Source organism: Myxocyprinus asiaticus, chromosome 39, assembly GCF_019703515.2.
Source record: "Myxocyprinus asiaticus isolate MX2 ecotype Aquarium Trade chromosome 39, UBuf_Myxa_2, whole genome shotgun sequence".
Classification (NCBI taxonomy): Eukaryota; Metazoa; Chordata; class Actinopteri; order Cypriniformes; family Catostomidae; genus Myxocyprinus; species Myxocyprinus asiaticus.
The window spans coordinates 10,127,411-10,142,149 of NC_059382.1; the positions used below are offsets into that span (position 1 = coordinate 10,127,411).

Sequence of the window (14,739 nt, forward strand, 5' to 3'; positions counted from 1 at the left end):
TCACTAAACACAAATCAGGGAGGCAGGCAAGAGCCCGGTACAGTGTGCGGAGCATCTTCAGAACATAATATTCTGTGAAACTGCCACATGCATTCGGATGTATCTTATTGCAAAGCCGGTGGATTTTAACACAGTATCGGAGGTTTTTCCCATTATAGTTGCTCTCTAGATATTCCTTTAACTTGAATTTATTCAAACACCTGCTGTCCTTGATGACACTGCGCTGCATTTAAACCAGGGACACCGCGGCTGACAAACTCCAGTACCAGCTAGACATGGCGAGCGTTCAGCCGGTGGCCACGCAGGGCGACAGAGCACATCCCCCTGGACACAGGCAGCACGGAGCCGCCGCCGCTGGCTCCGGTAACGGTGACATGATGATGACGATGTCTTGCTCCGGCTCGGTGGTGATAAACCCGTCGGTTCCAATTCGGAATATCAAGATGAAATTTGCAGTCCTCACTGGTCTCATTCAAGTCGGAGAGGTCAGCAATAGAGATATCGTGGAAACAGTGTTAAATCTGGTAAGTGTGACTTTGGCTGCGTCTCTAAACCTAAAGTGCTGCCTAGACCATTTTTGTTGTAGACTACCACAGGCAAGTTTGAACCTTTGAATACAGTCTAGACAGAATGCTCATTGGAATTGGAGACAGACTTTGTTTATTGTTGGGTCACATATTTGTTTATTGTTGGGTCACATATTATAAAAAAAGCTTGAGGCTTTTTTTTTTTTTTGAATGAGTTAATGAATGATGTTATGACTTTGTTACAGTAATTCTGGATGCATCATTTAGGCTACAATACACTTAGTGACAGATTGCAAGGTGTCTTGCTTGCTAACAGTAACCTAAACAGGTGTCCTGCTGTAGTTTACATGCAGCATTTGTGTTACAATACTAATACGAATGCTACTACTAATAACAATATATTATTATTATTATTATTATTATTATTATTATTTATTACATTATGTAAACAAAGAACAGTGAGTACTGCATTAAAGAAAAACAGGAAAAAGGCCTGAGTATCAGGAAAAAATATAGATGATTTCTAATAAATATATGAAAAATTACAAAAATTATAATATATTAAAGATAAATTGAATAAAATAACAAAAAACATACATGTATAATCATTATTAAATATGATTAAATGCATTAAATATAAATATTATAAAAATACAAATAATAGAAAAGCTCAGAAAGAAAAACAAGGTCATAACACCATTGAACACTTTTCCTATTCAATTCTGAAGATCAACACTGTTATTGAAAGTTTACTGAAATATATGCTATGTAGGCCTATGGATGTTCAGTGCTTTTAGGTAAGCTGGTGGGAATGGGATTTATAATAAAGTTCACTAATCAAAGTACTGGAATCTTACATTTGGGGCTGTATGGAATGGATTTGCTCGCTGAATGACAATAAGTTTGTCTTTGAAAACAGTAGTGTGTAATTTAAAGTTTTCTTAAGGTTTATGAAAGTTTGTCCCTGTGATGTCGTATGTGATATTGTGACATCATTTAAGTGTGTTAAATTTGTGCATGTCTGTTTTTTTTTTTTTCTCTGATGGTGTAAAACATTGTCTGAATTAACAGACTAGGGTTACTGCATGGCTTGCTGTTTTGTTGATACATTTCACTAGTAAAGTAATAGTTCACTCAAAAATGAAAATTCTTTCATCATTTACTCACCCTTATGTTGTTCCAAACCTGTGTGACTTTCTTTCTTCACAACATAAAAGATGATGTTAGGTATCATGTAAGCATATAGATCTCTATATACGCTCTATACCTAAGCGTATAGAGTCTCAAAGCATAATTTTAAGTGGGATGAGTATGTTATGAATGACAGAAGAAAGTAATTGTCACATTTTAGAAGGAGACAAGGGAGAGTAACCGGCTGTTGTAAAAGTAATACGAAGTCGTATGACCCAACTCGTACAATTTCGTACAATTTAGCTAACTAGTACGAATCCTTATGGTTTCTCTGTGAGAGTGTGTTGGACACCTTTCAATTTCATTATATGGAAAATTTAGTGACCAAGGCTAATATTCTGCCTAGTGATGGGCGATTCCACTTATTTTCTTGTCAGTCCGTTACCAAGTATATCAAAGCCAATATCGCTGATATCGATGTCGATACTAATACCAAAACCTCTATTAAAAGGATATTTTCCTGATTTCTCGAGGATAATTCTGGTAATTTTAGCCATTTAACATTAGATTTAAAAGCATTTTTTTTATTATTAATTTATAGGCCTAAACTGCAAATCATCAAACATATTTTTTTTGTTTATCATTTATTAACAACAGAACATTTTCAGTCGTTTAGCAGATTTTACATTTTAAATACATTTTAATTAAATGTTTATCAAATGAGCGCTGTCTGCGACTACTTGGAGACGGTTAAAAAAAATCTTGTTAAAAGCTGAAATTCTTGAAAGAAATGCTGGCATTTAGTAGTTTGGAATAATATTTGTATTATTTCTTAAAAAAATAAGCTGTGATACAATTTGGTTTTAAAATATTAGTAATATATGCCCACTAAATCATATAAAAATAAAATAAAATAAATGAAAACATTTATTTTTTTAATCAAATGAGCATTGTCTGGATTGAGCAGAAGGAGAAATAGATCCAATCAAATGCTATTTGCTTATATAGTTATTATTTCCACTTTGAGTCTTGTGAAATGCAACAGTTGTCATGGTAAAGAAATAATAATATCACTAGTTTAGTAAAAATCTGTAGTGTCTATATCTTTATGTGAGGATCGATCCTCTCGATACAACATCAGTATTGGAAGTTTCAATACTTTAGTTTCGATTAGACCACCCTTACTAAACATCTCCTTTTGTTTTCGATTGAGGCAAAGAGAGTAAAACAGGTTTAAAACAACATGAGAGTGAGTGAATGATGACAGAATTTTAATGAACAATATAAGTTAATGGTCCATTTGCTGAGTGTGCCTTAATACACATTTTATCAGAAGACAAGGGTGTTTAAACTGGTAAAACATTACTTATTTCATAACTTTGGTTTTGCAAACATTTTTTTACTCTGTGTGATTCTTGGGAAATAAAGCCTGAGTAATGAGCTGTCAGATAAACTAACTGATCTGCTAGAAAAGAATAACCAAATTAAGACTTGTATTCTCCTGTGCGCCATCATTTCTAGTAAACGTGATTGATTTGTCAATACAGATGCCTTTGGTTTGATAATATATTGACCACTTGCACAGAAAATTATGGATTAAAACTGAAGCGTCAGTTTTTGATGTTAAATGCTTTCTTCTACCCCAGGTTAACATGCAGAGACAACTATAAGTAAGCCATATTGACTTCCCCAAAAAGTGTAAACAATGTGGCTCTGTGGCACTATGTTTGTTTGAGTATCCTGACCAGCCTGAACCAGCAACATTGGCTCAAACAATGGTTTGAGTTTGGGACTGGAAAATCTGTTTAGCCGACTAATGGCACACTCACTGGAAAATGGTCATTATTTTTGCAATTCCGATTGGTGACACTATGATGCAGAAATGACACTTTGGTTTTAAGAAACTACAACCCCAAAGTTGGGACAGTATGAAAAATGCTAATAAAAAACAAAAATGAGTGATTTTTAAATTATATTCATCCTTTGCTATATTGAAAGCACTGAAACGACACATTATATGTTTTAACCTGTGAATTAAATATATTTTTTTTTTTTTTAAATGCATAGTAATTTCAAATCAGATGATTGCAACGCTCCAAAAAAGTTGGGACAGCCGAGTGTTTTCCACTTTGAAACATGACCTTTTGTTTTAATAACACTTATTAAGCATTTGGGCACTGAAGACACAAGTTTGTTAAGTTTAGAAAGTGGAATTTTCCCCCATTCATCCATTATGTAGGTCTTTAGCTGCACAATTGTGTGGGGTCTTCATTGCCGTATGTTGTGCTTCATAATGCGTCACACATTCTCAATGGAGACAGGCCAGGGCTGCAAGCAGGACAGTCTAACACCCGCACTCTGCTTACACAGCCATGCACTTGTAATCCGGGCAGTATGTGGTTTGAAGTTGTCCTGCTGGAAAATGCAGGGACATCTCTGTAAAAGACAGTGCTATATGTTGCTCCAAAATTTTTACATATCTGTCTGCATTCATGATATTCTCACAAATGTGCGAGTTACCCATGCCATGGGCACTGACACACCCCTGGCCCATACAGACACTGGCTTTTGGACCTGCAGTGGTGAGTGGTGTTGACTAACAAAGGTTTACTAAAGTAATCCCAAGCCCATGTTCATGATATCCATTACAGATGTATGCCGTTTTTTAAGACATTGATGTCCGAGGATCAGAGATCACTCGCTTTCAGAAGTGGTTTTCATCTTGCCCTATACGCACCAAGATTTGACCAGATTCCTTGAATGTTTTAACTATAATGTGCACTGTAGAGGGTGAAATGCCCAAAATTTGTCTTTGGGGAACATTGTTCTCAAAGTGCTAGATTATTTGCTGAAGCATCTCTTGGCAAATTGACAAGTCTTGAACGATCCTTGCTCTTAAAGGACAAGGCTTTTTTTTTAGGCTCCTTATACAGTATACAGTACTATGACACAATTGCCTTACCTGTTTAACATATCTTGTTTCAAATCGCCTTGTTATTTCAACTCGTCAAATTGTTATTAGTCTTAAATTGCCCATGTTGCATGGCGTGTTGCAATCAACTGATTTGAAATTACTGTACATTTAAAAAAAAAAAATGAAATTACAAAGTAAAACTTTGTAAAAAGAGTATAACCAAACTATTGGTCCGATGTTGGATTCCAATAGAATGGCCCTTGAAGGTTTCTGCATTGTTCTGTCTTTTCTGAGCGCTGAACCAAAAACACTTATTAATTTGCACTTTATCAATTGACAATTATTATATTGACTCCAGTTTAAGTTGAACCTCTAATTTAGATTTAAGCTCTAACTGATTTACTTTTAACTTTTAGTGTAATCTTTTTAAGTTATTGATTACTCTGAATCGTCCTAACTTTCATTATCCTTTCATTCAGGTCCCGATTGTCGCTCAGAGTATAGATCTCACGGACACAAAATCGCCAGTCCCGTTCATAGTCAGCGGTTACAGGTTTACTAATATCATCTGGTTCGGCCGCCTACTGCTTGCTCATAACCAGATGATTTTTAATTAGTCACGTTTCATACAACTTGCTAAGATGGTGATAAGCAGTGACTGGTAGTCTTACATGGTTTTCTCCAATTCATAAGCTCCAGTAATGATCATTATCCTGGACATAAGTTTGCAGTAACAAAAGGTATCCCTCGAATCTACTGGTGATAAAAGATTTCGGAGAAATACAGAATAAATCAAAAAGTAACAATTTATTTGCCAGGTTGGATTTAAAACATAAGTTACAAAATCAATCAAAGACAATTTCAGGCATGATCAGAATAAACAAACATTTCTAAAAATAAAAGACAAGTCAAAGTAACATACCTGGCAATATAAAGTGACACACAGCAATTGTGCGGGAGATCTGACAACAGATTCCCCAAGCTCCTCTGCCATCTCTCCTTAAGTACCACACAATTCTATTGTTATTTCAGATGTGTTTGTTTGATGTTATCAAGGATTTGGTTTACAATTTAGGGAGTTGTAAGTAGACCTTTGAAATTTGTGATTGAGTAGGTCGTTTGATGTTTACAAAGAAAGCACCTAATCTGCATACAGCATCTGTTCCCTGTAAGTTCTTAAATCTTACTTGTGATTTTACTTTGCTAAAAAGGAATGAGACCATTTTACCAGTTGCACTGAGACCTCTTGAATGATACCAAACATGTATGATCAGAAAACCTTTTACATTACAGAACAGGATAAGTCGTAACTTAGTTTTTGGTGACTCTAAAATGACCTGAGGTGAGGTATGTAAGAGAGGGGGGCAGATGTGAGTGAGATTTCGTTAATCAGTAGGGTGTGTTGTCTAAGGTGGAGATGCTCTTCTGTGTGAGAGTTTTATGACGTTGGTTCTCGCAGAGTTCGACTTTTATCGGAAATAGCACCTTTTGGGTGTAAACATTCTGGTTCCAGCCTTACAACATCATATAATGTGTAGTTGTAGTGCTTTCAAAATAGCAAAAACTGAATATAATTTACAAATCACTCCTTTTTATTTGCATTTTTCATACTGTCCCAATTTTTTTGGGATTTGGGGTTGTAGAAGCAGATGGGCTCTTCTTAAACTTGGGATCAGGTGTTTCTTTTGTCATTGTTGACTGTGTCTCACACAATAGCAGCTCGTGGTGTGTCAAGGAGACAATGCTGGTGGCTTTTAGACATCAGGTCCTGTTCATGAGCTCACAAATGCTGCTGTTACCGCACACCAGGATGTATTTCTGATTTGACTGTGGAAAAAGTAATTACTGCCCCTCCCGTAGCCACTGTTTGCCAAGGATATTTTAGCCATGATTTACATTGCATATTCACACAAACATCTGGCACAGTTATCTGTTTTAGTAGAAGAGAGTATTGTGTATAGAACCATTTTGTATTGTAAAGTTTACAGTTTTCAATGTTAAAATACCTTCTCCTATCCTAACTAAATCCTTTGGTTGTTTTTGTCATGTTTCATCGTAGCCCTTGATTTATTCAGCCCAATCACTCTTTTATTAATTAATCATGTTAAACGTGTCTTCTCAGCAATTCAGTCCCAGCTCTCAAGTGTGTTTGTCTAGCAAGCCCAAACGGCCTAATAACTCTGCCAGTACAGATCTGACCCTGACTGCAAGAGTGATATTTGCAGTCTCATTGTTCTTGCTCCAGAGATTAATTACCACCCATTCTGTCACAGTGGGAAGCAACAAGTTTAGGCCAGGAAGATGTGTTGCAGCCCTTGGCGTATCAGGGCAAAGGCATTGCGATACTCTCACAATGCTGAGTGAAAGTCTGAGTGACTTGCGACACTCTCGTCACAACCCATTTGTCTCTGAGTTTGTGTTCAGCAGAAGAAAGAATGTCATACACATCTTGGATGGCATGAGGGTGAGGAAATTATGAGAGAATTTTCATTTTTAGGGGAACTATTCTTTTAAGCTAGTGAAAAAAAATCCACTGTGCCCATAGTTGAAGAAACACCCTGCAATACTACAGTGCTTCAAACTTTGTAGCGCGTTTCATTTACCATGTCGCAGCTCTTGGAGTGTCAGTGCAAAGGCATTGCTGTAGTGTCCTGTGATTCTGAGAGACTTTCGATATTCTCGTCACAACCCATTTGTCTCAGAGGAATCATGAAGTGAGGAGAACAGTATCTTTATGCAGATGCACTGGGGCGACTCTCACCTTCCTTGATCTGATTGACCGACATAGACCTTACTGACATTAATCTCAGTATTTACTGAGAGAAAATTATTTATATCAGTTTTTACACAAATACTGACTGCCCCTTAATTGTAGCGTAATTTCCACCATGACCAAACATTTTGTCAAACATATTTACAAAAAGTCATGTGCTTGTTTACCAAGGATACAACAGTGTCAGTGCAGAGCATGCTTGAGATGAAATAAGAACAGTTCTATTGTCTTTCAATCAAGGTGAAATTCTGTCAAATTATGCAAAATGTGTAAATTATTAATTAATTTATAGCGTGTTTTGAGGACACATAAAATGCTAGTTATGAAATTAACTTTAGCAAGACAAAGGTGTCTGCTATTTTATTCAAAAAATGTTTACTATGTCATTTCCACCACAGAATTATCAATTGTCCTTGACAAAAAAATAAAAAATAAAAATACTAAATTCTCCTGTGATGAATCCAGGTCAACTGTTGAATATTGTTAGTAGACAAATTTATTAATGGAATAGTGTGACAAGGTTCTTTAACTCTCTCTGAAGGAGGAAGCGAGAGCCAGGTGAACAATCCAATGTGAGTTTTATTTCTACACTTTTTAATGTCAACCAACAAACTGCTTTTCAGCACAACATAAAATGAATGAACACACAGTCAGCATCGTGCGTCTCTCTCTCCCCTCCGGCAGTCTGGACACCCTTTTTATCCCACTGTTAGAGATCATTTCCCACAGGTGTCAATCCTTACCCTTCTTCCTCTCCTGGCCTTTCTCTCCACAGATGTCACTCGGCCATGCCCACATCACCACATACTCCCATTGCCCGACTCAGGCCGGGGAGCCATCCGGCCTGTGACTTACTCCCCCCCCAGAGGAAATCCGCCACAGCCATCTGTGCCCCCGGCCTGTGGACCACCTCAAGCTTAAAAGGCTGGAGAGCCAGATACCAACGGGTGATCCGTGCATTGGCATCCTTCATGCGATGGAGCCATTGGAGTGGGGCGTGGTCCGAACAGAGGGTGAAGGCCCTCCCAAGCAGGTAGTACCAGAGGGTGAGGACCACCCATTTGATGGCCAGGCACTCTATCATGCTCTATTTCGTCTCTCGCACCGAGAGCTTCCTCACGGATTCCTCCCACTCCTCCCCCCACTACCTGGGATAATACAGCCCCCAACCCCCTGTCCTATGCATCCGTCTGCAACAAAAAAGAGAGAGAAGTCAGGGGAATGCAAGAGCGGCCCACCGCAAAGTGTAGCTTTCACCCGCGTGAACGCCTGCTGACACAACTCCGTCCACTGGACCAGATCTGGTGCCCCCTTTTTAGTGAGATCAGTCAGCAGGCTGGTGATGGTTGAAAAATTAGGCACAAACCTACGATAATAGCCAGCCAGCCCCAGGAACTGTCTCACCTCCTTTTTGGTCTAATGTCTCGGGCAGGCTGCAATCACGGCGGTTTTATCAATTTGGGGCCGCACTTGCCCATGAACCAAGTGAAAGCCAAGATACCGTACTTCCACCCGCCCAATTGCACAGTTCTTTGGGTTTGCCGTGAGTCCTGCTTCTCTCAATGACCTCAGGACATCCCTCAGATGGTGCAGGTGCCGCTGCCAATCATTACTGTAAATAATAATATCATCCAGATAGGCAGCGGTGTATGCAGCGTGTGGTCTGAGGATTCGGTCCACGAGCCACTGAAACGTAGCTGGGACCTCGAACAAACCGAACGGGAGCATCACAAATTGGTATAATCTGAATGGTGTGGAATGGTGCCGTCTTTTCACTGCACATAGGAGTTAAGGGGATTTGCCAATATCCCTTTGTTAAATCCAGTGTCGAATAAAAGTGAGCTGCGCCTAACCGATCGAGCAGCTCATCAATCCGAGGCATTGGGTATGAATCACATTCAGACACCGCATTGACTTTTCTATAATCCACACAGAACCGGACCGAGCTGTCACTCTTCGGAACCAGCACCACCGGGCTGGCCCAGTCACTGTGGGATTCTTCTAATACCCCCACATCTAGCATGGCCTTTAATTCTTCCCGAATTGCCACACATCACCTGCGAACATCGCCGCGAATGCCCAGCCAATAGAAATGGGCAATTTTCCTGCCCCAAGTCGGATTATAATGAGCTGTCTGGAATAACATTTCCCAACGGCTCTGCGGTATTAACAGTTTGGTTGTATGCTCTTTTGACTGAGCATCCTGTGTCACTCGCTACAACCAATCCTTGATAATTGTAATTGATAATTGATATGCAAGTGCAATGTCTGGCTGGAGGCATTGACCATCAATCACTTTCACTTGGTCAAAGGCATGCCTAAGGGTCTTGACTCACGTCTGCTCCAGAGGGAAATTCCCAGCAGGGAATCCTCTAAAGGCTGGGGAAGCTGAGACTTACCCCTCCCATACATCCTCCTGACATGGAGCTGACGTAGTCAGCCCTGGCTCCGCCTCCCCAGCCAGCGAGTCACACACGGTGATACACTTTGTTGCAGGACCCATCCACACACATTCCCCTTAATAAGGTAGTAAATGCCGGCCAATTCATTCCCAAGATTAGTGGATGGGTGAGGCGGGAATAAACCGCAGCCTCTGCACTATGTTTTTGTCCCCGAAATTGAATAGTGACTTGAATAGTCACTACAGGGTAACTTTGGATATCCCCATTTACACACCTAACCTTCACCAGCCAGCTTGTATCCAAAGCCTCGGATTGAACCAAGCTTTGGTGAATGGAGGTTTGATTACAACCTGAATCCACCAAGGCTTGATATGTGCCCCCCTTAATACTCACAGGTATCCAGCATGCTCCTGCTCAATGTCTCCACCTCCATCATGGAGCATCGGTCCTGGAAATGCCCAGGTTCCCCGCAGCTCCAACAGACTGGCCAGACTTCACACCCACACTCGCGGCAGCGGATTCACCAGCCTGTGGGGGAGAGCAGATAGGGTTAGGGGAAACCGGTGGGATGAACGGCCCACGGGACCAGGGATCCAGTTTTGGGGTAGGAATTCCCCATTTTCGGGGAATAGGAACAGGATGAGGGGAATGAGAGGAGGAGGGAGGAGAGAGCAAGAGAGAAGAGGGCTCACTGGTCCCCGAATATGCCGCAATATGGTCCTCAGCCAGCTGGACCGCCCCATCCAGCAACGCCGGTCAGTGGCAGTGGACCCACTCCACTGTCCCTTTCGGTAGCTGGGCGATGAACTGCTCCAGTACCACCAGATCGAGTATCTCCTCACCATCTCGATCTTCAGCCAGCATCCACCTTCGTCAGGCTTCATGGTGCTCACCAAGCGTCAGTGACTGGAAGTGCTAGCAATGCTGCTTTGTGCTACGGCCAACCCGCTGCAAGATGTTGTTGACTGGAAGTTGATGGGCCACGTGTTGGGCTTCCTCAGTCAGCATTGGCAGTAGACAGACCGCCCACTGGGTGTTTTGCCACTTCCACGCCTCAGTCATCCACTCAAACAGCTCGATGTAAGCCTCAGGGTCATCTTGTGGTCCCATCTTAGCAAGCGTGGCTGTAGTCACATCTGGGGTCGTGGTGGAAGACCCCTCCTGGGGTACTAAGCTCCGAAACACCTGCCGGACCTCTGCTTGAGCCTGGACCAGCACCTGGAATAGCTGCTCCTGCGTAGCTCAAGCAGGGCCTGATGTTGAACCTGGTGGATGCCTGCCAGGGTCTTGAAGATTTCGGCCAGCACGAGGACTCCATGATAACGTTTCCTTCCTCCAAAAAATCCCGGGTTTCGGCATCACAACCAACAAACTGCTTTTCAGCACAACATAAAATCAATGAACACACAGTCAGCATCGTGCATCTCTCTCTCACCCCTCCGGCAGTCTGGTCACCTTTTTTATCCCTCTCCAGCTCTCATTGAAACACAGAGCAGCTGATAGAGATAATTTCCCACAAGTGTCAATCCTTACTGTTTTTGCTGTCCCAGCCTCGCTCTCTACAGATGTCACTCGTCTGTAGTCATGTTTATATGTATAGCGCTTATCACAACACACATCGTTTCAAAGCAGCTTTACAGAAAATTATGCATTAGCAAAAAATTAAACTGTAATTCTATAAAGTCTTAAAGTGATCATTGTGTAGTTTGATTAAATATGATTGTAAATTGTGTATAAAAATTAAATAATTAAATAATAATTGTATTTAGAACCCCTGTGAGCAAGCTGAAGGCGACTGTGACAAGGAAGACAAAACTCCAATAGATGTTGGTTAATGGAGAAAAAAAACATAGGGAGAAACCAGGCTCACTGTGGGAGCTAGTTCCCCTCTGGCTAACCAGCATGAATATAATGCCAGTATGAGTTATTTATGTGCAGTGCAGGTCATGTTATGAGATTAGTAAATCAAGTAAATGTTAAGGTCCAGCGTTTAAAAAAAAAATATTGTTTTAATGAACTGTAAGATTAATGACTAATGTCTTTGAATTCCATCCTGGATTAGTTGCAGAGGTTCACATAGATGCATTGTCCTTTGTTAGTTGGCTGATGAAGGCTTTTGTTGGCACTTAAATTACAGTCTATGTATTCCATTTCAAGAGTGTAGTCCATCAATAGACAAAGGTGATGCAGGCAGAGATCAAAGAGGTGCATTGCAGTTCAACCGGTAGGTCATTTTGGTGAGGTTCGGTGGGGTCCATCCTAAGTCCAAGGTTCAGGCAGTGGCATATGATATATCCGATGTCTCACAGTTGGTGTTGGCATCATTTCATCCTCTGAAGTCAATCATAAAAGACTGAAGTGATGTCTGGCTAGCACCGGCTGCATTTAGTCATCATCACTAAGAGACACATAGCAGTGAAGTCCGACACCAAGCAGGAACAGAGCTGGATTTGGTCAGCTCTGGTAACCTCGGAATATGAATCCAGAGGTTGAGACATGGAAACAAATAGAATAATATTAGCGTAGATGCCATTCAGTTTTATGCAGATTTATAGATCATGATAGATGTTTCTTGTTTTGTCAGACCTAACTAAAGCAGCCTAATTGTGAGATGATGGCTAAATAGATGAGTCTTTGGTCTAGACTTAAACCGATTGAGTGTGTCTGCGTCCCGAACAGTGTTAGGGAGACTATTCCATGAGTTAGTAGCCAAATAGGAAAAGGATCTATCTACTTTTGTGGATTTTGATATTCTAGGAACTATTAACAAGCCAGAATTTTGTGATCGTAATGAACATGATGGAATATAGTGTTTCAGAAGGTCACTTAAGTACTGTGGAGCTAGACCATAGACCAGAGGTTTTTTTATTTATATCTGATGGTCACATTAAGCATTATTAGTTTAAAAAAAATTATTAGTTCAAAAGACTTATATCCTGTCCTCTGAGTAACACCAAAAACTTCAATGTAAATTGTAGCAACACCTCCTCCTCGAGCCTTCAGATGAGGATCATGTTTATAACAATAACCTGAGGGAGTAGATTTATTTAAACCAATATATCCATCCAGTTTAAGCCAGGTTTCAGTCAAACAGAGCACATCCAAACTATGATCTGTATTAATTTAATTTACAATTAGTGCTTTGGTTGTAAGAGGTCTAATGTTTATTAGCCCTACCTTTATATGATGTTTATCTTCAATTTTCTTCCTTTTTTTTTTCAAGTTTGACCTTAATCACATTTTTTTGTGTGAGAGTTTTGTGTGTGGTAGTTCAGGGAACAGACACAGTCTCTATATGATATCTAGGTGATACAGTCTTTATGTGTTGTAGTTTATGTGACCTGTGTGATGTCTCATGGCAGCTAGCAGACGTTCGGATTAACCAGTTTGTCTGCTTCCTGACCTGGGCCCCAGTTAGTCAAATACTATCACTATTAAGACTATGAGCCAAATTACTAGAGAGGAGAGAGGCACCTTCCCTGGAGGGATGTAGTCCGTCTCACTTTAGCAGGTCAGTCTGTCCCAAAAACTCTTCCAATTGTCTATAAATCCTATGCTATTCTCCGGACACCACTCTGACATCCAGCCGTTCAGTGACACTAATCTGCTATAAACCTCATCACCACGATGAGCAGGGAGGAGGCCAGAGCATATTACAGTGTCTGACATTGTTCACACACCTCTTTAACATTATCGTTAGTGATCTCCGAGTGGCGAAGCCGGACATTCACATCGTTAGTGCTGACATGAATAACAATTTTAGAAAATCTATGTTTAGCATCAGCCAAACGCATTAGCCAGCACTTGTAAATCTGATTCTTCTGCAGAACACAAACAAATTTGTATAGAAGAATATCTCAGCTCAGTAGGTCCATACAATGCAAGTGAATAGTGGCCAAAATATGAACTTTCAGATTTCCTGTGTGATTGTATTATATACATTTTCAGTATTCAATGATATACAGTGGTGGCCAAAAATAATATCACGCTTGCTAAATATGAGCAAAGAAGGCTGTGAAAAAAAATATTTTCCAAACAGCTTCAGCTGAAGCTCCAAAAAGCACGTAAAGTTCCAAAAGGTAACAATTTTTTCACTATAAATCTTGACATTAGCAGTCTCCTTAGCGATCATTATTTCAAGCTCAATTACACTTCCAAGAGTTAGACGCATGAGCAGACTATAAGATGGCACTGGGATGCGCATGCGTCAAGTGCTAGGAAGTGTAATCGAGCTTGAAATCATGATCATGCCTAGAGACTGCAGTGGCAATAAGCACATTGAAAAAGAAGTTACATTTTGGTCTGTTCTCACCCAAAACCGATTGGATCATTTCTGAATACATGGATTAAACCACTAAATCTTTATGCTACCTTTATGTCCTGTTTGGAGCTTCAAAGTTCACTTGAGATATTCTGAGATATTCTTCTAAAAATCTTCGTTTGTGTTCAGCAGAAGAAAGAATGTCATACACATCTTGGATGGCATGAGGGTGAGGAAATGATGAAAGAATTTTCATTTTTAGGGGAACAATTCTTTTAAGCTAGTGAAAAAAAAAAACTCCACAGTGCCCACAGTTGAAGAAACACCCAGCTAAACTACAGTGCTTCAAACTTTGTGCATTTCATTTATCATAGTTGCAATCATCCTGTCATTGAGTTAACACCATTTTTCTTACCAGTGTCTCAAAAATGATTATGAATTGATCGCTGGAGTATCTAGTGGGCAATGCTTCAGAGTTGTGTAATGGAATTGATCCCACTAGATTTACTTTCACTGTTTTGACTGAGGCAGCAGATCCATTTCACTTTATCGTACCATTAAATCTGATTCAAAGGAATGAAACGTGGAAAGTTACACTTTGTCAAGACTAATGCATAATGTACTCTCAACACACCTTAAATCTTGCATACCAGATTTGCAGAGACTTTGTAAAAGCTACTCTGCCATTCCAGAAGGCATCTCTACTTTTGGACAGGATGATGTGTTAGAGC

General features: G+C 40.2%; 1 protein-coding gene across 2 annotated transcripts in view; it reads left to right on the forward strand.

Moving 5' to 3' along the window:
* Positions 1-275: 275 nt before the first annotated feature.
* LOC127430095 (neurobeachin-like) overlaps positions 276-14,739 on the forward strand; it is a 401,279-nt gene continuing 386,815 nt past the window's right edge. Inside the window, exon 1 of one of the 2 annotated variants that reach the window (XM_051679563.1) lies at positions 276-524. In XM_051679563.1, the coding sequence (XP_051535523.1) occupies positions 276-524 (249 nt within the window). The remainder of the gene's footprint in view (positions 525-14,739) is intronic. The other variant, XM_051679564.1, reaches the window with a different exon arrangement.